The sequence below is a fragment of the Micromys minutus genome, assembly GCF_963924665.1.
Source record: "Micromys minutus genome assembly, chromosome: 6".
Taxonomy (NCBI): domain Eukaryota; kingdom Metazoa; phylum Chordata; class Mammalia; order Rodentia; family Muridae; genus Micromys; species Micromys minutus.
In genome coordinates this window covers 48,692,578-48,718,033 of record NC_137975.1, presented here as the reverse complement: position 1 = coordinate 48,718,033, position 25,456 = coordinate 48,692,578, and the positions used below count along the sequence as shown (strand labels likewise).

The window sequence follows — 25,456 nt, the reverse complement described above, 5'->3', positions numbered from 1 at the left end:
ACAAATAATGGCTTACAATGCTGCAACAGCTGTAATAATTAAGGGGAATAAACTATGAGACCAAATCAAAGGACATCAGTTACTGCTACAAGCAGGGGAGAACTGTTCAGGTCCTCTCCCCAAATTTATGTAAGGCCCAGTATCTCAGAATGTGGCTGCACTTACAAACAGGAACATTATAGAGATGATTCATTAAAAATTATGTCCTTGAGTGTAGGCAATAATCCATTATCCATGGTATCCAGAGGAGAGAAAGACACTTAGATACAGATAGAAAGGTGAATGAAGACACGGGGTGAGGACAGGGGAAATGGTCTTCCATGGGTGAAGGAAAGAAGTGTGGGACAGATCCTTCTTCTACACTCAGGAAGATCTAACCCTTGGTATCAGACCTCCAGCCCTCAGGATAGAGAAAGAGATCAGTTTCTGTTGTTGGAGCTACCTGAGTTGTAGCACAACACAACTTAGCAAACTAACAGTCTTGGATATGAGATGACATAAAAGGCAATTAATTAAGACCAAGAGATTATCTCATAGGCTTAAAACAGGAGAGGGAAATGGTGTCCAAAGATGCACTTAAACATTATGATTAGTGATGGACCCATCTATGTCTGCTAAGACACACTTCCAGTAAATGCACAGCTGAAAGCATCCCTACTTGAAGCTGTGCCAAATAGTAAGCAAAACACACTAGGTTACTGTTCTCCACATGGGCAAGTATCAAAATGAGTCCAGATTTCTGCATCCAGGAGTGATGAGGCAATAGTGCCATGAGAGCTTCTAGATCCAGGAAAGATGCAGCTCAGGACCAGACCCACAGAAAGATTGGATGCTTTAGGGAAATCCCTACTCATCCTTGTTTTCTCCCTCAGGCATTTCTAGGCAGTTAGACCTGAAGTGAGAGCTCAGACAACATGGTACCGCAGAGTTGAAAGGAGAGTCTCTCACAAAGTATCTACAAAGGAAGCAAGGCAGCAGGAAGAAAGGAGCTAGGAAAACAGGAAAAAAACAAAACAGAACAAAACAAAACAGAGCCACAGAAGGATTTCCACGAGTCACTGACTCAACAATGTTGATGTCTAATACAAGTGTCCTCAACTCTAGGAAAGCAAAACAAAAAGCCCCAGGGGTAAACAACCTCAGACAGATGTAACTGAACCATCTTTGGAGTTGGCAGAGAATCAGAAACTATGCCCAGATCATCCTGAATGTGGAGCCTTCATTGTAAACAAGGCCATTCAGAGAAAGTCTGATGAACTGCTGTAATCTATTCTGAAGTTTAATGCCAGTATGCCTGGATCCTGATCAAGCATTAGAAACATACCTTCAAAGAATAAAGTTGCTTACAAGTCACAAAGCTCCTAGCTGGAATTAAGCTTAACTGCCTGCAAGGGAAGATAGCAGAGTTCATGTTCTTAGGGACTCATTGTTCAGGGCTAGCGATAGAGCTTGGTCCATACTGTGCTTGCCGGGCATGCTGGAAGCCCTTGATCAGTCCCCAGGCATCACACACAATAGGTGTGATGGTGCAGTTCTACAAGCCCAGAGAAAGGGAGAAGGAAGGAGATCAGAAGTCTAAACATCCTTGGACCTCTAAACATAGGAAGTTTGAGAGCAGCCTGAACTACATGTGACCTTGCCTAATAAATTAATTCTATTAAAAACAGACAGGCATGCATGCACAGTGCCTACTATATAGTAGACCATAAAACAGATCAATAGTTACATTTTTATTTATTATTATGTTTTAGATTTTATTGTATGTGCACTGGAGTTTTGCATGCAAGTGTGAGGCTGTTGGATTCCCCAGAACTGGAGTTGCAAACAGTTATGAGCTACTACTATATGAGTGCTGTATGTTGAACTCAGGTCGTCTGGAAGAGCAGCCAGTGCTCTGAATCACGGAGCCATTTCTTCATCTCCCAATCAACACATTTTTAAAGGTTAAAAGGATGAAGGCTAGAATTTCTGCAACACTGTAAGTTTGAAATCAGTTATAGAAACATTAATGGTCAAATTTTAGAGAACCAAAGTTTTAAATATTGAAGTAACTAAAATGCAATCAGAAGGGCAATTAGAAACTATTTTAAGCTGGAAAATAATGAAAATATTGCATATGTGGTATGCAGTAAATATAGTAATAAGGGAATATGAGGTATTGAAAGAGAAATATAACTTTTCACCCAAAGCTAAAAACAAACAAACAAATAGATCAAACTGGTATGAAAATAAGTGGGTGATGGGGGTGGGGGAAATTAGTAAGAAGTCAAACATGGGTAAATAAACCCAAACTACAACACTAGTTCTTTGAAAGAACTGAACCGTTACGAAAGTCCCTTCTGGACCAACCCAAGATGGTGGGAATGAGGCCAGAAATGCATATCCCAACTATACCAAACAAACACAGACAGCAATTAATTTAAAAGGTACACATAACATTTTCGAGACACTAAATTACCCACCAGATAGGAGGAGAAATAGAAAGTCTTCAGAGAAAAGGATGGCAAGATTGCATTGCTAAACTACCACACACCACCACCACCAAAACAGAAAACTGATGCTGGCACAGCACAGAGACTGGATCAACCTCTTCCTCCCTCCAGCTGGCTTTCACATCACTGGGTGTGGCAATGCAGGCTGGCGATGGAGAAGAGCCTTTACTCCAGGTAAGAGCTGCTCAGTGGTGTGAGGTCTGAGCATCCGCACCGCTACTCGGCATGCACCCAGAGATTCTAGTGAGTAAGGTGACAGCATTCTACTTGTGGTTTTATAAGAGCATTGCCTCACTGGACAACATACAAGAAAGACTATGACACAGATGGAGACAGTGGAGGAGGCTGTCTAAAGCTGAGTAGCCCTCGTCTGAAATGTCTGGGACCAAAAGAGTTTTGGATTTTACAGTTGTTTCAGATTTTGGAATGTTTGCATCTGTGTAATTCAATATCACAGGTATGGGTCTAAATTTAAATATCAATTTGTTTAGATCCCATAGCCATGGCAGACATAGTCGGAATTCCATGGCCACCTCAGACACAGCCTAAATCCCATGGCCACCTCAGACACAGCCTGAATTCCAGGGCCACCTCAGACACAGCCTGAATCCCATGGTCACCTCAGACACAGCCTAAAGGCAATTGTAGACAGCAGTGCTATGATGTCTGCATTTGGACCTCAAACTGCCACAGAAGCTCAGAAGAGGAATTTCCCGAGAGGAGTGTTATATTGGCTTCTAGCGACTTTTAGATTAAGGAAGCTGAATGTACACAGCAACCCTAGTAAAAGATAAAGGCAAACCAGATAGGGTGTAACAGGGAGCCTACAGTTATGCAAACTGAGGTATTACTGGCCACTTGTATTTTGCAATGTTTGCTTCATTACTTCCTTCTTCTAGAAATTATTGTTATGGGGGAGGGGTGACTACTGTTCTCCAAACCGGCAGGCATAAGAACCCATCCTACACAGAAACTAGTATCAAAGAGAAGATTGGCTATGGCTGTCCAAGGGTTGGTAACTGAGGCCTAGTATAAGCCCAGGCTTTCTATTTAGCTGACATAAGTACACACGGCACATTTAGATGCTCTCATACCAGACTAATTGGTGTAGGAAAGTAGAACACATGAACAGTTCCAGAAAGGCCTAAAGGAATGAGATCTTAAAATCGGATCTGAATTGAGTTATAATAAGGTATAGTTTGGGCTTTGTCACTAGAACCCTGGGTTGGCGATGTAAACTCATCCCCATTCTACTCCAAACTGTTCACGCTCACGTTTGAAAACTTATCCGAGGTCAGACTGAGCATAGCACTGCTCAGAAGATGCTCCAGAGAGAGAGATGCCGTATACCTACGAGGCATTATATATGGACTCAGGTGATGAGAGCTGTATTTACAGACTTGCCTGTGGAATAACAAAAATTAAATCTTGGAGCTTGGTTACTGCCTGCATTTCTCCCAGGGCAAGAACACATTTAGTGTCCTATTAAATCAAAGGATGCCCACTGCAAACAGTGGCATGCTTTACCAGCTGGGGCTAACGCAGATTGATGCGCATGTTCAATCACACTGAACCTGACGTGCCTCCTGAAATTTATACCGCATAACGGAAACCTCTGATATGACACAGTGCCCCACCCCCTTTACGGCTGTAACTCATACGGGTCACTTAGCAATTTTAAAAATCCATGCTTACAGAATTTTCTGGGCCCAATGATTCACTGGGGGAAAATATAGAAAACAGGACTTGTTAGAAAATATCGTGGAGGAGGCTTGAGAGGGGGTTGTTTTAGATGATCAACTAAAAGCAATGGGGAAATCAAAAGATAGAAAACATGGCCTTTTTGTGAAGTCTGGTGAAAGATAGATTACCACAGAAATATCATGTAAGAGCCAGCCAGCAGTGGTGTCTAAGTCAAAATCCAAAGTTTGGCAAACATTTTTGTATTCTTTTCACATTCTTATTTTTTCAAATAAAATTAGGGAACATGTTTGGGACCGTTACAATCTGTCATCTAATGGGATATTATACCTCCTCACTGGCTCAATATCAACATCTTTATAAATTACCAAAAGGAAAACTTAGTTTTGAAATTAAGAGATCTGAACTAAAAATCGGATCCTTTGAACATAAACTCCTTCAATGTAATTGGGAGCAAATCACAATCCATTTTAGAGTCACCCTTACAAAGACATCAGAGAGCTCTTTTTTCAGGAAACCCACAACTGAGATGAAGTTTAGGAGACAGTTTTGCAAATGGAGATATTTGGTTTAAAAAAGAAGGTGATATGTAAGTCTACTAAATTTAAAAATAGCCTTAAGATGAGAGTAACTGATTTTGTACATAAACAAGTAAGATGACTATTTGGCAAAAAAATACCTTTGCTGGGACAGGAAAGATTGCTCTGTCTTTAGGAACACTTGTTGCTCTTGTAGAGGACTGAGTTCAGTTCCTAGCACCTGCTTGTGGAACTAAAACAGCCTGTAACTCTAGCTCCAGGGGATCTGATGCCCTCTTCTGGCCTCTTCTGGAACCTTCACTTATGTGCATACACACATACAAAGATACACACACATAAACACACACACACACATATATGTATACACACATACAAACACATATATACATGAACATATATGCATACACACATATGTATACACACACACACACACACACACACACACACACAATCAACAAAACTGAATCAAAAACAGAAAACAAATCAGCCTTTGCCACTTGGCTGAGTATCTATCTCTTCAGCAACACCAAGCCACATGTGAGGCATTGCACAGACCGCACAGCCTTAGCTTAAGGTCCTTTACAGTGTGTATCCTCATTTATCTATACAGCTTTTTACGAGATTTTCGTTATATGGACCAATCTATATGTTATTTTGTTCTAAAAAGGCATAAAACAAAGTGGTGAATGGCCCAGTGACCTACTTCTTAACCTGGGGATCTTATCACAAGCAATGGCCTAACTTCCACCCCTGGTCCTAGTCTGACCCTTATGTCTTACTTTTTTCATGGCTAGGGCAAAATGTTTGATAAAAACAACTGAAGAGACAAGAGATTTACATGGGCTCGCAGTTTTGAGTGACACAGTCTAACATGGAGGTGAGGGTACAGCAGCAGAACCAGCAGTATCTTCAGTAGAAGAAAACTGTGGCTGCTGCTTTTTACATCATGGATGATCAGAACATGCTAGAGCCAGAACTGGGCAAATTTTTTAATGCCTGTTCTTTGTGATCCAGTTTCACCAGCTAGGGCTCATGTCTACAGACTCCCTAAACAATGCAACCAGCCAGGGACCAAGTGTTCAAGCAAATGAGTCTGGGGGAGTGTGCATATCTCAGAGTCAATCTTAGCACCTCCCATGGGTCACTGGCATGTCATTCAGTATCTTAGAGCTTTCTGATACTCATTCACTGAATGGGAAGAAGGACCCCTAATTCCCCAGGTTGGAATTCAAGTAAAATGATATTTATAAAAATGTTGAGTAGGTGTGTTTACATACTAAATATTAGTTTTCTTCTCTTATGTTGTTTTATGTATTTTTCAGAGCAATACAGAAGAATAAAATAATTTTACATGAGAAAAATCCTTAGTACATACATAGCGGCAACAAAGACAGGTGCTCAATAACCTCTTGGCCTTTGCTTCTTGTCTTTTTTCTTCTCTCTTCTCCCTAGGTCACCTCAGAAAACCTCCACTCACCTATGTGTATCAGCTACTTTTGTATCACTGTGACAAATACCTCACAGAAAAAACTTTATAAGAGCAAAGATTCATTTAGATCATGTTTCTGGAAGTTCTCTGTCTATCATAATTGGGAAGGCAGGTTGGAGGTCAAGGTGGGAGAGGAAATTAGGAAGCAGAGAGCTGCCATAATCATAGACTACACATGGCAGTCCTCAAGTTAAACATCCACCAACATCTTTAAGGTTCCATAGCTTTCCAAACTGGCACCAACCTTCTAGAGAAAAAATATTCAACATATAAGCCTCTGGGTACATTTCAGATTCAAACGATTAAACTATGTCTTCCCAAATTCCCTTTGTCAGTTCCTCAAGAACATATATACTTTTAGTGATGTTTGTTTGGTTTTGTGCAGGCTTCCTGCAGGGTCATCAAGGCTAGAATCAACGAGTGATGAATGGCGGCATGAATATACCCGGTAAGACAGAAGAACCAACATGAGTTCATTAAGGCCTCAAGAAACACGCTTGGCTCTTCCCACAAGAGAGTTTGACTGAATAAAGGGCATCATTACCCAACTTCAACCACCATCTGGACCAACCTCTGAGCATTAGCATTTGATGAACTAATGATCTGAAACCATCAAGGTATCTAGTAAATAACAGTGTAAATATTTTTATGCTATTAAAAATTACTTTTTAATCAGCACTGTAGGAGCTGATGTGAGACCAGCCTAAGCTACTCTGAGGCCTCGTCCCCCCCCAAAAGTTAAAATTAAACCTAAGAAAATAAAATTAAAATTTTTAATGAAAAAATAAATTTAAAACGATAGTGCATCTTATGTAATAACTTGATTTTCATTTGACCAGGAGTAATTAAACAATAATCCCAGCTTAGGCAACGATTCTGATGAACTAGGACAGCAATAGACAGGAGAGAGCCAACTGTAAGTTGAACATGGCAAGTGTCTTTCCTTATCAAGGTCACCAGTGTGGGGATAGTGAGTGTAAGTGAGGCAAACCATTGTCACCCATTGTCTGCCTCCTTGACTTCAATCTTAAAGGCATTTGTCCCCTTAAGTATGGAAAACAGTTCACCCTATGGGCTTTCAATACTCACCAAGCTTCTCAGAGAGACTTGAGTAACTACAGGAGTCATCAAATTGAAAAGCCCATTCCAGATACTTTTAAAAAATTTATCCCTATACTTCTGTTGCTTTAGAACTATTTTTGGTACCAAAATTTGTATTGGTTGGGTTCTCTAGAGGAAAAATACTGGTACAGCAAATCTCTATATAAAAAAAAAGAAAAGACTAATTAGACTAGAATTACAGGCTGTGGTCCAGAATCCAAGAACCCAGCAGTTATTTAGTATTTGGGGCTGCGTGTCTCAGCTGGTATTCAGTATATCCTGGAAACCCAAAGAGGAAGGCTCCTCCCTTCTTTAAAGTTCTCAGATTACTTCTCCTCTTATTCAGCACTTTACTTAGGCTTCATTTTAAACACCATAGGACATATCATCCTTACTGCCCTAGCTAGCTTTCTTTGTCCATGTCTGTATACCTCTTTCCCTTCCTTCCCACCTGCATTTTTCTGTACCCCCACTAGAACAATAGCTCCCTATGAGACACTATGTTTCTACTTATAATCCCTAGCAAACATGTAAAATAGGGGCTTAATGAATACTTATTGAATAAGTGAATTCTTCTTGGGAAGGAAAGTCTTTTGGAATTTAAAAAAAAAAGGCCTAAAGAAAAAAATTAATAATTGCTTAATGAATGAATGAATGAACGGGAACATAACCCAATTCCCATTCATATCTAATATTCTAGAGACAACTATTAGTTACTTTTGCATCATGCTGAGAAAGGACTTTACAGAAACAACTTAAGGGAAAAGGCTTATCTTGGCTCCTGGTTTTGGTAGTAAACTAAGAAACAGAGAATGCTGCGTTGGAAGAGTGACTGAAATCTTCAAAGATACCCCTCCCTCAGTGGCCTAGTTCTCCCAACCAGGCTCTCCCCCATAAATGCCTCACAGCTTGAAATGGTACCTAGAACTGGAAACCAAGTGTTCCCATAAGCCTGGGTTGATATTGCTCATTAAAACCATACAAGATATATAGACTGACATGGAAGCAAGTGTTTTATGCCATTTAGGAACCAGAAATACAGTCTAAGTAACACATAAAAAAAAAGGAGAACCAAAGAATTCCAAGCAAGCCCCTGAGTTTCATTTTACTGTCTTTCTTCATGTCCTTGGATCTGGCAAGTCAGAACTCATCTGGATTCCTCTGCTTGGCTGAAATTCTCTCTCACCAATGAGGTTTCAAATTACAAACTCTGGGTTTGTTTGAAAGAATTTTCACAAAATCACAGGACCACTTGCTTATTCCAACATGTAAAAGTAAAGAAATAAATACAACTTGAAAATATACGTAGAGGCAAACCTTATGTCAGTGGACACCCCAGCCACAGAGAGGATGAGCTGGGTGAGAGGAGAGTCCTTGTTGGGATGGCCAGTAAGCATCGCATGCACAAATGGAAGCCATTTCTACTGCGGTGCTTGCCTACTGGGAGGCAAGAATCACAAAGACAAAGCAAGTGGCTTGGAATGAAACAACCAAATACTAGCTTAGTTTGCAAAGCCCATCTCTGGCACATTTTACATAATATTGCATCCCCACTCATAGAGCAGCAAAGCAACTCAGAGACCACCCATGCCACTGGCCTTACAGTCTCAACCTTCCTTCTTGCCATCTTGAAACAGTGTTGTCTTTTGGTTCTAACTCAGAAGTGCAAGTCTAGGACTCCCTTCTTCCTGCCAGATGGGTGAGTAGACACCCATTATAGTGGTCAGGAGTGAGGGTCTGGAAGAGAGCCTGACAGGTTCAAGTACAGCCACTGTGATGCCATAGCTGTGACCTTATGGACATGTCACCCCTCCCTGAAAGGTTTGATCACCATGATCATGACTGCACAAGAGACTGCCAGGAACGGTACTTATCACGGTGACCTGGCATCCAAGGCCTTGCTTCCTGTCATTCTGTTTCCAGATACTGTGCCACCACATCCTTGGCTTTTAAAATAACCAAAACCAGATAATACTCATTCAGAGTCTTCACCTTTATTTTGGGTTATTAACCGAGGCTTCTAAGACTTTGTTGCATATTTCAAACTAAAGTTGTCACTTCAAAGAACAAAAAGGCTATCAGGCAGATGTGGCCACAGAAATGTTCTAGGTATAGCTAACAAAACCTGTATTGTGGAAAGAGTCTTTTCAATTCTATTCCTAAGTTTTATATATATATAAAATCTCTACATGTATATATATATAATATATATTTATATATGTTGCTATTGGATAGCTTTAAAATATCTGAGAAACTTGATGACAGAATATTTACATAAAATTTTAAAAAGAATAGTTTAAAAAGACATAAATTGAGCTATTCTGGTTTCTAGACGTTTCTAAGAAATTATCCAATAAAAATTGCCTAGACTATACTTTACATTACCATATTGCTTGAAGAACTGAAAAACAGTCAAAGTGGTGACCAAATGCATATTTGATTTTTCCAATTTTACTAATCACACTAACCGAAGACACGTCAGAAGCGCTGAGCAAGCTTCATCCTGTTACACAAGGATCTGTCTCACACATGGAGTTTTGATTCAATAGCGTGGGAGGAGGCAGGTTATTTATGCTCTGTAAAAAGTCCCCAAGTACTGCTAATGCTAAAATCCACAGTTAACAATTACTGACACAAGTCCTTCCTTAGGCAAGTTTTTCCATCTTAGAAAATTTTCACTAAACAGCATCTGGACAGGATCTATTAAGCAGGAGCAGGCTGGCCTTGAACCTGTGACTCTCCTATTTCAGCATCTCCACCAGGTTTACAAGTCTGTACTACAACAACAACAAAATGGGGGGAGGGTCTCCTAAGCTTTATTCTTTCCAAAGCAAACTTGACTTCTTGTAAGTTGGTCCAGAAAGGTGCCGAGTTACCCCTGAGACCTGAAACCTTGTAAAATAAAATCAGTGCTCCCACCTCCAACAGTAGGGCTGAAGGAGATGGGGAAATTGGGAAGACTGTCATTCATTCCATGAGTTCAAGTGACTCCTTGTCTTTAAAGCATGTTTTTAACTGAATGTGTGAGTTTATTTGTGAGGGTATACCACAGGTACATGGGTTCATGCAGAAATGTTAGATTCCCAGTAGCTAGAGATACAGGTTGTTGTGAGCCACCTGACAGAGATGCCATCTACCAAACAAGTCCATTGAACGAGCAGTAATGCTCTGAACTGCTAGACCTTCTCTCCAGGCCCCTGTCTACCTTTTGTACAGCACTTAGCTTCAGAACTATGGTGTCCTGCCTGACAGCCAGGAGCCACAGAGCTGAGAAACAGCTGACTTCTGGCTGGTGCTGGAAGTCCCAACACTAGACAGAACTCAAACTGTGCCCTTGACCTTCTACCACCTTAGTACACAAGGTCATCACCTCCTTAAGTCATTAGGTTTTGTGTGACTCCATACCTTCTGCCAGGCATGGGGTGACGGTGGGGGACAGATGCGAAAGTAAATAAACATTCTTACTTTCATGTCATCTTATGTCCTCATTTGTAATGGCTGGCCTTTGAAAAGCGCCAGTTCTAAGTATAGAATGGTTTTCTCCAACAAGCGTAAGTCAAACAGTGTGTTGTAGTTGTCGTTGTTTCTAATGTACTATTTTGATGTAGAAAACCAAATAGTCAAGAAATAGTACCAGTCCAAAAAAGCCAGGTGGTTCTATCAAAGGACAGAAGAAATGAGAAGTCAGCAAACTTGATGGCTTTATTGATTCTCTTTAAGAAGGATTCATACTGTGTCACCCAAAGCCTAACTGGCCAGTACCCTGACTGGCCTAGCTCCCCCTCCCACCTGCTGAGATTTAAAGTGCATGCCACCCATGAGTTTGTTGCAGAAGGTCAGAACCACTTCAGCAGTGAAACTGTGGACTCAGAGGTCACGAGGGAAGGAAGCCAGATACCTACCTGGGGCCACAGAGGGACCTGAAATGTAGCCACTAGAAACAGGCTCAAAGAGTTACCAATACGTACACAGTTAACAATTCTCACTGGAGATGACATCAGGACAGAACCAAAACCACCAATGGGAAAGGCATTCTCTGGTCGCTATAATTAATACGGTTTATCATGCAGGTAAAAACTTTACAAGAGGAAAAAAATAACTAGTAAATATAAGAGTATTACTTTGATAAAAAGTTATTACTAATGCAGCGAGAACCAGAAAGCTTACTCGGCTGGTACGCAAGCACTCTAAAGAAAGCTCTAACTACTAACCCTCAGTTTCTTCCCACTACTCCGCTGTTGTCCTAGGCTATCCCTGGTTTCTGAGATGCTGCCTCACAGATGCTAGCTGTTATCACAGAAAGTTGATCCATAATATCTGGGCTCTGGTCAATGACAGATGTCCCTAACTTGTTCAGAATTGGTACCTGAGTGATGCGAGAGTAAGTGGGCAGGAGAGGAGAGAGGTTGGCCAGGGTCGCAATGTTGGGATAACTTTTGATTGAACCCAGCACTGAGACTATGGACAAGCAACCTTACCTAGTTCTGGAGGCAGAACGGTCAGACGGTTTCCCTGAATGTGGAGCTCCTTCAGCTGGGTCAGCTCCCCGATTTCCTTAGGCAGTGAGATCAGGTCGTTATCCCTGAGGCTGAGCTAAATATATGAAAACAGGGGGGCTGTCAAAACAATTTTTCACAAAGAAGAGCTCAACAGAAACTCCCACCCTCACCCGATGCCCTCTCTTCCTTCAAGGCTCGATCTTTTCTCCTCATTTAAAGGTGTCTGTGGCTAAACGAGAAACCGAAGCGGGAGCTCTGGTTCATTCCTACAAAACAAACCTTACTCCTGCTCAAATTGACTTGATTCCACTCCTACAAGGGCCGAGGGAGTGAATTGATTTTCTAAGAATTTAGATAAATTACTTACTATCTGCAACTTCGTGAGCTTCCCAATATCTGGAGGCAGGATTTCAAAATCGTTGTCGCTTAGATAGAGTGCACGCAGGGTGGCTGCAAATTAAACAGCAATATATAAGCTGGGTAGCATGGAATCTGACCATTTGAGGTCTGATCAATAGGAGGGAGTCGGCTTTGATTAATAACCCTGGCTTGGTGACAAGACTGTGACATGCCTGGGGCTCACTATAATAACAAGCAGGTCAGACCTAGACTTACTGGTTGATTGTGGCACATGTGTGTGTGTGGGGGGGGTGTCTAGGAAATGTCTGTATCCAAGAATTCTGACAGGAAGAGTCCGCCACAGTTCCAAGGTTTTCAGAACAGGTAGCAATTCTTCTCTTACATTATCATTTGCATTAAATTTGCATTTCAAGAGAAAGTAGGACTGCTGTGCCACCCAGGGCAGAAGCCAGAGCAAGGGTGCTCCTGCATCAAGTGGGCTCCTCCTACCAAGTCAGACTAGCACTTTCTTAAACAAACAGCTCAGTGTTAAGAATAAGTATGTAGATCAAGGGCCTTCTGGTGATAGGCACCAACCATCTCGATTTACTGATCCCTTAGGCAAACTGCTCACTGTTAGCTTGAGTAATGAAACTATATGAAGACAAGGGAGGTAAGCAAATGGATGGCATGGGTTTAAGAGACTGAAGCCTGAAACAAGCAAAATACCAACAGTCTCACCGTACACAGATTATACAACGATGGTGTGATCTCAACCACTGGAGGACAAAACCCTCGAACAGTAGTCAACAGGAACAACAACAAATCACACTTAACTAGTAACATCATGGGGAGAGTTGACAGAATTGAATGTTAACATGTGTAACAAAAAATAGTTTCCTATGTGTCCCAAGAAAATGATTTAGAACTGGTTTCACGTGCTTCGGAATGTCTGGTAGAGGCAGGTTCAGAATGAGCAGATTGTCTAGTGTGGGCGTCATGACAACTGGGTAAGGTAAAGGCAATCACCACAGTGTGAGAACAGACTAGCATCCATACTGAGGCCGAGGCCAGACAAGGCTACAGAGTGAGACCTGGACCCAAAAGTAAATGAGGAACATAAGCTGATCCAAAGAACACCACCAGCAGAGACTCCACATAACATTGAAATCTCTTCTCACAGATGCAGAACTCCAACTTAAAATGACACAGCTCTAAGTATTTCATGAGTTGCTAGAAAACCAGTCATCCTGATTTTTTTAATCTACAGCAAGAAATGTATGAAATAATAAACATATGACTATCCGAAATGAACAATTCCATAATGGTTACATACTAGACTAAGTCAGTCTGTGTAAGGGGGGTTCTTCAAAGACTTTGGGTAGGCTTTTTTTTTTTTTTAAGCAAATAATTGTCAAGAGTATCTTTGAGCACTGTATTACAGGGAATGAATAGCAACTGGGGAAAACTTATTTTAGCTCACACTCTTCAAACAGGAAGTCAAGATTCTCAGCTAAATGTGCAACTCGTGGAGGTACTCACATCTCTCCGGGAAAGTTAATGTGACATTACTAAGCCGACTTCTGCCCAATGGTGTCAGCGAACTATACATCAAATATAAATACTGCTGAGCGATGAAGGAATATTCAAAAGGACTCTGTGGTGAAAAAAATATATATGTCCAATAATTTCTCTTATGAGTTTCAGCACTGGCAAATAAATTTTTACTCTTACAACCAAAGTACCGTGTTAAAGAGATTTACAGAATTAAAAGTTTCTCACTGAGGTAGAAGAAGTTTCCCGGGAGAGAATGTTCGTTTAGGTTGTTGTAAGTCAAGTCCAGGACCTCCAGAGCTGGGAGCGAGCCAAATCCTCGAGGCAGGGTGTTCAACCTGTTCATGCTGCAGTTTGGGGACAGAAGGAACAAGTCACTTTGTAAAATGCACACATGCACACAGAACACTGGAAACTGAGAGTATAAACTCAGTTCAGCAGGAAGAGAGTCCAAAAGCATGGCCCGGTTCTGCATTCACTGAATGGTACTTGATTTTCATTGTATTCGTATAATGTATCAAACAAGAAGAAATCACCACACTAATGTATGTGTGTGTGTGTGTCAAACACACACAAATCTGCTCTGTGAGGAATTTTCAAATATAGTAAGTATTATTAATGCTATTCACTGTGGTATATAATACTCTCTTGAACTCACTCCTGAATACCTGCAATTCTTGGTCCTTTAACAATTCCTTAACTCCCTGATCCCTACCATGTGCCTCTAGTCAACATCTCTTTGCTCTGCATAGATGATCTTCATATTTTACCACACACTGAGATCATGTAATACTAACAGTTTAATAGTTTTACTCCGACAACCTGCTCTCGTGAAATGCATAGAAATTTTTAGTTATTACTTCCTCCAATAGAAAAACTCAAAGACCCCTCTACATACAAACACTTAACATACCTGTGTGTCTGAAGAGAAACTCATATGAACACATAACATACCTGTCTGTCTGAAGAGAAACTTCCTTAAGTATGTTTAAATGACAATTCAAAACACATATTCAGGATATTTATTTTATAATGGGAGAGAAATCAACTTCCTATTCAACACCTATGTACTAATGAACAGAATTAGCTCTAGTTAGAATGCTAGTTGCCAGGGCCTGGGGCAGGGGGAGGCAAATGAGTTGTTTCCGGGTTTACAAGGCAATAAACTTCTGGAGACTGAAAGTGTAGCAGTGTGAAAATAACACTCCTGAATGACACACTACTATAAGGTCAAGATCGTTCCTTTTATGATACATATATACACATTTATATGTGTGCATGTGTGAGCATTTATAAGTGATGGCCAATGTTAGTTGTCAACTAGAAATGCCTGAGAAAAGGGAATCTTGAGTGAAGAACTGCTTCTAGCAGAATGACATATGGGAACACCTTGGGGGAAGGGTTGTTCTTCATTGCTCAGCGGTGTCAGAAGGTCCAGACATGGTGGCGCCATTCCTTATATAGGTGGGCCTGAGCTATATGAGAAAGGGAGCCAAATATGTCAGAGGAAATGGCCAAGAAGGTATTTCCTGTTGTTTCTGCTTCAGTTCCTGCCTTGAGTTCTTGCTTTGGCGTTCCCTGATGATGAACTATAACTTGTGGGCCAAATTCTTCCATCCCCAAAGTTACTTTTTGCTAGCATTTTATCATGACAACAGAGAAGCAAATTGCACACATAAATACATACATGTATATACATATATAAAAATCAAGAATTTCTGAATATTATCTTTTATCCTTTAAGACCTTTATTTCTCTTATTGAGGCTCCCTTTGAGAATACTTAAAAGTCATGTAAACAACTTCAGTGTAAGCTGAGAGACACTGAAAGGGAGGAGAAACTAACGGTGAAAATCAGTCCAACCACTGATCATTCCAAAAACACATACAGTGCTGCTGACCACCTCTACTGGCCTCCTGAGAAATGACTGAGCAAAAGGGAAACTGAGAGAAAGTGGATTTGCAAGTCTCAGGAGGGAGAGTCCCAGGCCAACGTTATGCAAGGCAAAACAACCTCCTAGAATTCTCACCCACAACAGAGGATGCTGCAGCGCTCCTATGAAGCCAGTCTGAGAAACACACCTGGTTCCCTAATTACCAACTGCTTACAGCTCGAAGCAGTTGGGTGTGTCCTCTACAGTGAAAGTAGCCCCCAAACTATTGCCCTACAACTCAGAACACCCATGGCTTTTCATTTCTTATAAAATACACAATGTGCTGTGTTGCGATCAGATCAAAACTTTCTCTTATTGCAGCTGGCCTAAGGCTCATTCTTGCATTGCAATCATTGTGACAAATGGCAAGTACTGCATAATTCAAAGATTGGTGAGTGTATCCTATGGACCGTGACCTAAGCCCAGTGTTATGGTCTCCCAAGAGCACACTTTCATTTGACCTGCTTACAAACTCAGCAGTCCTCTCCAACCTACCTTCCCCTTGCCCTAATGTGCATGGATAAACCTCCAGGGGACAGAGATTTTGTTATTGAAACCCGCATTAATCCCCTTCCCAAAAAAAAACCCTAAATGTCTTGTGGAAATGGAAAACTTTATGAAGCTAAGGAATCAAACACTGAAAGGTGTTTTACATAATCAATACTCTTAGAGCTGAAAATACAAGCAATTCCAGAAGGGCAAGGATCTAACTGAGGCACACAGTCATAAAATTTACCTTTGTGTCCTAAGATAGCCCAAGGTCAACTAAACCAAGTCTGAGCTTATGTTCTTCCCAAACGTATCTCACGGGAATCTAGGCAGGATCCTCTCCTGTCCATAACTATCTTAGCAATTTTCCTTCTTCATAGTTTTCAAAATAAACCCCTTTCCTTCTGTGGATTGATGTCTATATCCAGGCGAGGGCAGGTATGAGATAAGATAAGGCCTGTGATTGGGCAGTGAAAAAGAAAGGCTGATACAGAGTTTTTGAGAGAGACAGGAAGAGGGGGAAGAAGAAACCAAGATGGAGAAAGAAAAGGATGAACCAGTGCTGTGTGACCTTAAATAACCACAGGTAGCTATGAATATCTTGTAAGGGATGGATTATTACAGGACAATTTTTCTTACCTAGGTGGGCAGTTTAAATCAATATCAATTGGCTCTGAGTTTATTGTGTGGATGTTTTGTGGAGTGAGAATTTACTGATATAAATCTGATTGACAAATTATAAGCCTCTAAAGTTTTGATTTTACTCAGTTGCTGGGAATGTGAGAAGAGTCCATAGCTGAGAATCTTGAGATAGGTGATCTCCGTGTGGGAACTAGATGGACGTCTACTGATGAAGCTAGCCATAGAGCCCGAGAGACCACCAGGGACAGAGAGTAGCCAGGGGTAGTGTGGCGTGGTGTCCTTATACACGACACACATCTTTAATAATTACCACTATACCCTTCCCCAACTACCCCTGATCCAGATGATGTCGGACGCAAAGGTGGCTTTCCCACCAGCTTCTTTCCCTTTACTTCAACCCCCATCAACCATCTTTGCACTGAGCTTTCTGAGATAACTGCTCTAATTTCATACCTAGGAATTTGTTCTGCAGGACAAATTCCTGCAGATAAAATCTGCAACCAGAGTTCCACTACGTAAATCAGAGTAGCATTCCTGACTCCCTGCCATCACTGACACCTATTTGTTTGCCACTGGGGTCCCCACTGCAGTGTGAGCTCTACTACAGCTGGATGACCATTACCTAGAAAGACTCCTAGTACCAAGCTGGAACTCAGCAAGCACCTATTAGGTGCGCAGTAGCCATTCCCAAGTGTCTGGCTAACTCTTGCATCTCATCTGGCTACTGAGTCATACCAGTGAACTGTAAGGACACCCCAGGATGTGCACTGCTCTGAGCTCTGATGTGTGTCGCTCTCTCAGTCCGATATGACTGCTAGTTGTCTTAGTAACTTATTCCCATTGCTAGCACTACAGCACTCCGCCTTTGCAAAGCCTCCCTAGAACCGTTACAGTTTCATCAGCCACAGCACGACTCTGGAAATACTGTGCTTACTGACAGTGTACCCTGCCACAACCTTAAGGTTCACACCATGATACTCGTTTAGAACCCCTTTCAGCAATACTGACATAGAATAAACACTTACATAATCAAGAAATAAAGGAACATATTAGTGAAATATGATGATGATCATCACTAATGCTATGTTTTAATTAACATGTATCAGGTCATGTTCCTAACTTCATGTTATCCAAATATAGACTGTGTATGACTGTCCTTATAATACACTAATTAATATATAGACATACACATATAATACAGTAATATATAGACATTATAATTCTATAAGTGGACATCTTAACAGTAAAAATATATACCAATTTTAACATTCCGCACACTAGTTTACCATATGACATGATGAGGTTTTATATGTGTGTGTGTGTGTGTGTATGGTTTATGTACATGTATATACCTGTGTGTGCCTCTGTGAAGGCCAGAGAGGAACATAAATTATGTGTCTGTCTTAATCACTCTACAGCTTATTTTTTAAGACATGTTCCCTCACTGAAACTAATGCTTGGCTTTTTGGCTAGGCTGTCTAGCCACCAAGCTCTCCCGATCTGCCTGAGTCTGTTGTCATAAACCTAGTGCTAAGATTCTAGGTATACAAGGAAAATCCCAGCTTTTACATGAGTTCTGAGAGTTAGAACTCAGTCCCTCCTGGTTTCAAAGCAGGCACTCTTACCACTAAGCTATCTCTCCAGTACCTCCTAGGACTCACCAAGTATTTAATCTTCAAACTCAAGAACTAAATGCAGAACCCTTTCTTTTGTATTTTATTGATGGGGATCCAGTGATAGCACAAGCAAGGGAAAACACTGTCATTGGAGGTAACACTGTTCTCTCTTTTCCTCGCCCTCCTCTCACAGTTTAGCAAATAGATGCTCTTGGACCTTGTAAAGCTGGTATCATATCCAAATTGTGCTTTAAAACAGGAGCATCTAACCAAACCCTTCATGGAAAGAATGAACTAACAATGAATTCATAAACTCCCTTTAAGACTGATAAATACCCACCATAAATCCCCCTGGCTCCTTTAGCTCAGTAATATAACTACAACATTCATTGGCTACAATTTAATGGATAGATTGGTTTGCACAGAGACAGAGACAGAGACATGAATGGACAGTTTTAGCTGACAGCTAGGACAAGGGAAGATGGAATTCAAAAGCCAAAGTTTCACCTGCCACCCAGGGGTCTGATGGACCCAAATCAATAGTGGGCTCCACCTCACTCGGCCACCAAAGTCAGAGGCAATCAGGAGAAAATCAGAAGCCAGCTCTTGAGAAGAACTTGACTACCTATTTATGAAAGGAAAGCGCTGAATCCTACCATCTCCACCTCACAAATGTGCCCACACCAGAATTCTGAAAACTGCCAAGCAATATAAAGGATAAAGGGCACTGTTACCGCTCACTGAAGAATAAACCTTCCTCTTTACACCTTGGTGTAGAAACGTAGGGTTGTCCCCTATCCCCACAACGCAGAAGGATGCTGTGAAGTCGAAGTGCAACACGAGGGGCCGCTGCATGGATGGAAGGTGTTTTCTATTTCTATGTAATACACAGAGAAAACAGGCCAACAGTAGTCCAGCTGATCTGAACAACTAATTCTCTGCAAGTCAGTCTTGCTTTGGCTGACATGACAACAATAACATCTTATTGGAAACAAAATATCATGAAAAAAAATTCCTTATTGTGCCAACAATTAGCTTCTCAATTAGCTTTCAATTGAGTATGGGCTGATGGAGAATGCGGAAAGGAAGTATTAAAACAATAAGCCTTCTCTTTAACCTGGCACATTAAAAGCAATTAGAAACCCACTACTGCTATGTGATTGTCACATAGACGTTCCCCTTGCTTACCCACACCCTGCATTAGCTCGTTGCCTGGAGGTTATTTCCTTGAGCTCCTCCAATACTCACCCAAGGTTAAGGTGTTTGAGCTTCTGAAGGCTGCTGATCTGGGTGGGAAGTTCCTCAATCTGGTTATTGAAGAAGTTAAGGACCTCCAAGTTCTTCAGTTCTGCTACGTTTGGCGGCACAGCTATAGGGATGAAGATGCTGCATGTGAATTCAAGGGGCAGAGGAACTCCCAATGCTACACACGTGGTCCCTAGCCAATGCAAGGAAGATGAAAATCCAGCACTGTCCATTACATGTTGTGGGTTTATTTTCTCTCATGGGTGAAAAATTGTTGACCAAGGTGGAAGTTGAAGTGTTTCCTTTTAAGTGACTGGATTTGTTTCCAGTGTACAGAATGCATGAAAGCAGAAATGAAGAAGACATGAGCCCCACCCTGATAGCAGCCTCTCAGGGAAGAGTGCATGGCACACACTTCCATGCCACAAGCTGAAGTTATTTTATTCCTTGTGGCTGCCTTTAATTGCCAGCCGGAAGACAGCTAACTGCAATGAGGGAGGGTACACTCAAGCTTCTTAGATAATCCCATATCTGTTACCAATGAACTCAGTCACAGCTAAAGCTCAAGCTGAAACAGAACAATACTGAGTGTTCCTCCTTTCTGATTTTGTCCTTTGGAGTAATGTGCTTTGATACACACACACACACACACACACACACACACACATTAAATTAACAATTGCTCAATACATTCTTACATAAAAATTGAAAGAACCCACTCAGTAGCATCTGTGAACAGTGTGTGCAACTCACAGATGAAGATAACCACTTGGGACCCACAAGGCTTTTTCTTACTGTAGTTTACCATTTGAATACAAGTTAAGAGCCTCAAAAGTATAGCCAACCCTTGGTGTCTCTACTTTGGGGACAAAAATGTTGAGTGAACTCAGGATACACAAAATACTAACAGCACTTCCCCCCTTTCAAATGGAAGTGACATAGTGCTCCAAGATGACTATAATTCATACATAATTTTCCTTATTATTAAATCACATACAGACTTCGCAACCAACCAAAAATCCAAACTATTCACAGAAAATAGTGCATCTGTAGTGACCTTACACAGCTGGCTGTTCTTGTCATTACTTCCTAGATGAGGCAGTTTGCTGAGCATTTGCAACCTATTAGATATTACACACAATCTAGCAATGATTCAAAGTGCATAGAGGATGAGCACAGGTTATGTGCATATATCGTACTCTTTTATGTAAGGGAGTTGAGAATCTCTGGATTTTGGTAACCAGGCCTCCTCTAACCAACTTCCAATGACATTGAGGGACAAATGTTCCACTCCAAGTTGGTATCACAGGATCACAGTAATATGAGGGGGTGGATGGAGGGAGGGAGGGAGGGAGGGAGGGAGAGAGAGAGAGAGAGAGAGAGAGAGACTTTCTACATGCCATTTAATTTTTCTATAAACAAACACATGAAACTTGCCCATGGTTTGTGAAAACTGTAATACTCAAACTTTCCAGATCACTAAGAACATTGAATCTAGTACAAGCAATCGGGCTATATCTTACATCAGCATATTTCCTTCCCAGCCAGTTCCCTCTTCTCCATCTGTCCCTGAAGGCTGGGAAAGACACTTTACTGGCCAGCGTTACTGCCTCTGGGCTAAGTCTAAGCTCAGAACCAGAAGTGTTTGTACTTAGGACCCTGGCACAGCTATATGAAAAATACCAAACATCAGAGATATGGATTCAAACAGCCAGTCCAAGACGGCACATGGTAACTCCCAGAAGAGGTAAAGCAAAGAAGAAGGGTTCTTCAGTGTTAATGTTCACTCTGAGTCACCATCTTCAACACTGAGAAATATCCCAGGTATTGATGACCTACTTTTTTAAAAAGGGACTGCTTGGGACAATGAAAAGAACATGCTTTCATTGAAAGGAGGGACATAAAAGATAAAGGCTGGTGTATACTAGAGCCATGGACAGGTGGCGGTGGTCCCATGACAAAGTGGGGGGACATAAAGAGACAGGTATTTTATGGAATAGTCTAGGCAGCTGGGAAGAAGCCCAGAATGACGGGTGGATACTAATGGGAATGACTAAGAGCCTAACTTGCACAGAGTGGCTGCAAAACATATTCTAGGTACATGTGCTTTTGTGTAAATAAATGCTGTTCAGTTTATATGAGCAACTACTGAGAAAGCCATAAAGGTTACCCTTGGGGTCACATGTTGTCTCCACAGACCAAAGTGAGGGCAGCTACCGGAGACCTCACCCTTTCCCCTTGTCCAGCCTGAAGCTTCCCCTAAGCCTATCCTCACTATAGTGATCTGATTAGCTTGAAGAGCAATAAACAAAGTTACTGAAACCAAGAGAAAATGATGATCTCAATTTAGCCACAAACCAAGAATAATGTGGCCAGAATTACTACCGCCTCCCTAAACTTACCCTGCCGATGCAATTAAATGCTGGTCTAAAGGCATCGCCTCTTTGACAGGATGAGAGATTATTTCACTCTCCTTGCTAAAGCAGTCCAATTTAAAACCACCAATTATGTTAAATGTGATTTAGGACTTTGTTTTGTGGACACAAACAATAACCCCACATTCAATTTACCAAACCTCTCTCAGCCTTTGGTGTGCATTTGAATGTGTTGTGTTAAGACTCCATTCACGCTGAAAAGGAAGGAAAAAAATGCCTAGGTAATATTTCCCTGTAAACTACAGAATTTTTTCATCAGCTCTGGTAAAAATAGAAAGAATATAACATTCAGACTTGTCTGGACAGAGGGCCATTCATCCAACCAAAAATCAAGAGAATGCTAACCATATGCAAGATGCTCTATTCTTGCGATCTAGCATAGTGAGATTTTTGTGGATAAAGAGAGCCATCCTATGCTATTTAAAGAAAGCAAGTTATAAAGGAAGGGTTATCATAATCTAAAGTAGAAATGAAGCCAGCGTTTGGAAAGCCAGATAATCCCAACAAAACCATGACAAATGTAAAAGGTTAGCAATACAAAGCGTGTGGTGAATAACGTATGCACACGAGGCACAGACAATGCCAGCTATTATGAAGAGGTAGGCCTCCGGGGAACACCTTAGCAGAAAAAAGGAAAAGAAAAAAAATAGCATTTGAAAACATAATTAATGGGGCTGGTAGGATGGCTCAGCAGTTAAAGGCACCTGCCAAGGCTGATGACTGGTATTCAGTTCTTGAGGATCCGTATGGTATAAGGAGTAGCTAACTCCTGGAGGCTATCCTCTGACCTCTACATGTGCACCATAGCATGTGAATGTGAATGTGAGCACACACACACACACACACACACACACACACACACACACACACGAGACTCAGAAACTCTGCTCCATCTGCTTGCTGGGTATCTGATGTGTGAGCACTGTGTCTACAGACAATACAGAACAGAGCACACAAAAGCAGTGGAGAAACTGAGGTATCTGATCAAAGACACAGGCTGGCTCTGACACGTCAACTCTGCCCTGTCCTTACTGTGTGTCTCCTTACTTGACAGACAACCTTTCTGGGCCTTAACTCTAAAGTGAGAAAGATGGGTTGTGATCATTTTACATCCTCTTCTGCCTGCTTTTAACATTTTATGAGTCCAAGAAGAGAAGGGTTGTTGAAAATCAATGATAACAGATTTAAATAATGCAACACTGGGGTCCCCAATTAGGACGCTCAGTCATGTAGAACTCTGCTTGTCACAAAGAACTTAGTAGCATTTTCTGTCTTGTCAGTGACAGTTCCTCTAATTCTGAGACTTCAGTTGCTAGATTTGAAAGAAAGTCCCTGACTGCTCTCTGGGGTTCCTGGGCTCCCAAAGGACATTCAGTGTCAATGGGAAGACCACACCACCTCTGGAGGCCTTACAGCCCAGATATTAAGCCCGGGGCCTGCTTGAGAGTATTTTCTGGGGTTCCTAACCATTTCAGATTAGCCAACCCACCACAGCCCTGTTTCTTCCTTCAAGTTTTACTTAATTCAAAACATAAACCCAAACCTGGCCATTGTCTTAGAGGTCTGTCTGTCTTATACTCTGGCCCAGACTCAGCAGATCAGCAAATATTCTCCAAAGTATCCACAAAGTTACACAAGGAGCCCTGGGGGACTTGAGAGGTCCTGTTAGCTTGTCTTTGCGAAACAACATTTTATGAGTCTAAGCCCATCAGGGCCTTCATGGTGTTACTCATCTGAAATAGAGCACTCTGCAGGCTAAGACAGGAGGGAGGAGGGCAAGTTTAAGAACTAAAAGTGAGTCCCAGGCTACTAGAGAACACTTCCTTGGGCAGAGAAGCCTCATACTTCATCCCCTCTCTCCACCTCACTTTAAAAATCATGGGCTAGAGCTCCAACTGCAAGACATCAGAAAGGACTGTTATTTCTGAGAAAAGGCATGACCCATTAGAGGACATTCAATCAGGATGTAATACATATTTTTAAGATTGACTATGCATATGATATTTTCTCTGCATGCATGGCTATGCATCATGCGAATGCCTGGTATCTATGGAGACCAGAGTGAGCATCAGATACCCTGGAACTGGTGTTATCCTTGTGACATGCATGCCATGTGGTCCTCTGGGAGAGTGACCAGCCCTCTTAAACTCTGAGTCATCTCTCCAGGTCCTCACCATTTTATCTTTACAACAGGCAGAAGATATATGACCAATCAGTGCCTCTGAAGAAGAGTTTATTCAATCAGCTGGTAAGGAGCAAACTGCTCCAGCAAAAGGAAAAGTAAGGCAAATTATTTCCACTCTTGGATAATTCTGTTTTGTGATATAGAATTAGTAATTCTGTGGCTGATAATATAGCTCAAAACATTTTAGGAGTTTATCCAAACATTCCTCTGAAGCAGTTCGACTCAGTGGGTAACCACTATTTTACCATCTATTATATAGATGTGTAAAACTAGTTAAACCAAACTGGAAAAAATTAATGTTGTGATTAGGACCTCAAATGATCTCACAGGCTCAGGTTTTGAGCAGTTGGTTCCTGACTGGTGGCACTATTCGGGAGGCTGTGGAGACTTGAGAAGGTGTGGCCTGGTGGCTGGTAAGTCACCAGGAGCAAGCCTTGAAGATGACAGCCCAGCCCCCGGTTCCCACCCTGCTCTTTCTGCTTTCTGGTCCACAGCCATGTGAAGTTAAACCACATGCTCCTCCCATCTTGGATTGGGCTATTCCACCATGCCTTCCCAAAGAGGACACACTGGATACCACTGACGCCATGTGTTAAAAGAAACTTTTTTTTTTCTTTAAGTTGCCTCAATTGCTACTTTCAGTGTGTGGTCATGTTGGTCAGAGCTCAAAAGCTGGGCAAGCAGCCCATGTGGCCCGTGGCTTCTACACTCCCTGTTTCTACCTCTATAGAGCCATCTATTGGACAGTGCTGCTCTAAGGCTGTGGGTTTTAAGACATGGAATACAAATCTCCTATCAAAATATTGACAGACAGGGAGACCAAGATTTATCTCAGTGGTGGGAGGACAGACTTGGGAGCCTGCATGTCTCACGGTTCCATTGAATGCTGAATTTGGAAAGATTTCAAACCCTTGGTGATATCAAGATCATTTCTTCAAAGCCTATGGCCCATTCCACATGATTAGAGTGATAGTTATATAAGCAATCTTATCCAAATTAAGAGTGAGCCTAGGGACTGAGGAAAAGTAGAAACAGGAAAAACAAAACAACAACAACAAAACCTTTGGGACAAATCCACCACACCTGGATGCTACCATGACATTTCCAGTCAAGTCCTGCTCCCTCAACAAAGATTTTCCTGGTGAAAGCAGTGGGGTGGGTAGGACAGACACCATACAAAGTCACTGAATTACGTCA

General features: G+C 41.6%; 1 protein-coding gene across 1 annotated transcript in view; it reads right to left on the bottom strand.

Moving 5' to 3' along the window:
• Positions 1-25,456, bottom strand: part of RSU1 (Ras suppressor protein 1) — a 185,934-nt gene that overhangs the window by 123,630 nt on the left and 36,848 nt on the right. Inside the window, exons 4-7 of the mRNA XM_080918620.1 lie at positions 19,643-19,763; positions 13,943-14,061; positions 12,189-12,271; positions 11,801-11,915 (exon numbers count right to left, since the gene is read on the bottom strand). Of these exons, the coding sequence (XP_080774746.1) occupies positions 11,801-11,915; positions 12,189-12,271; positions 13,943-14,061; positions 19,643-19,763 (438 nt within the window). The remainder of the gene's footprint in view (positions 1-11,800; positions 11,916-12,188; positions 12,272-13,942; positions 14,062-19,642; positions 19,764-25,456) is intronic.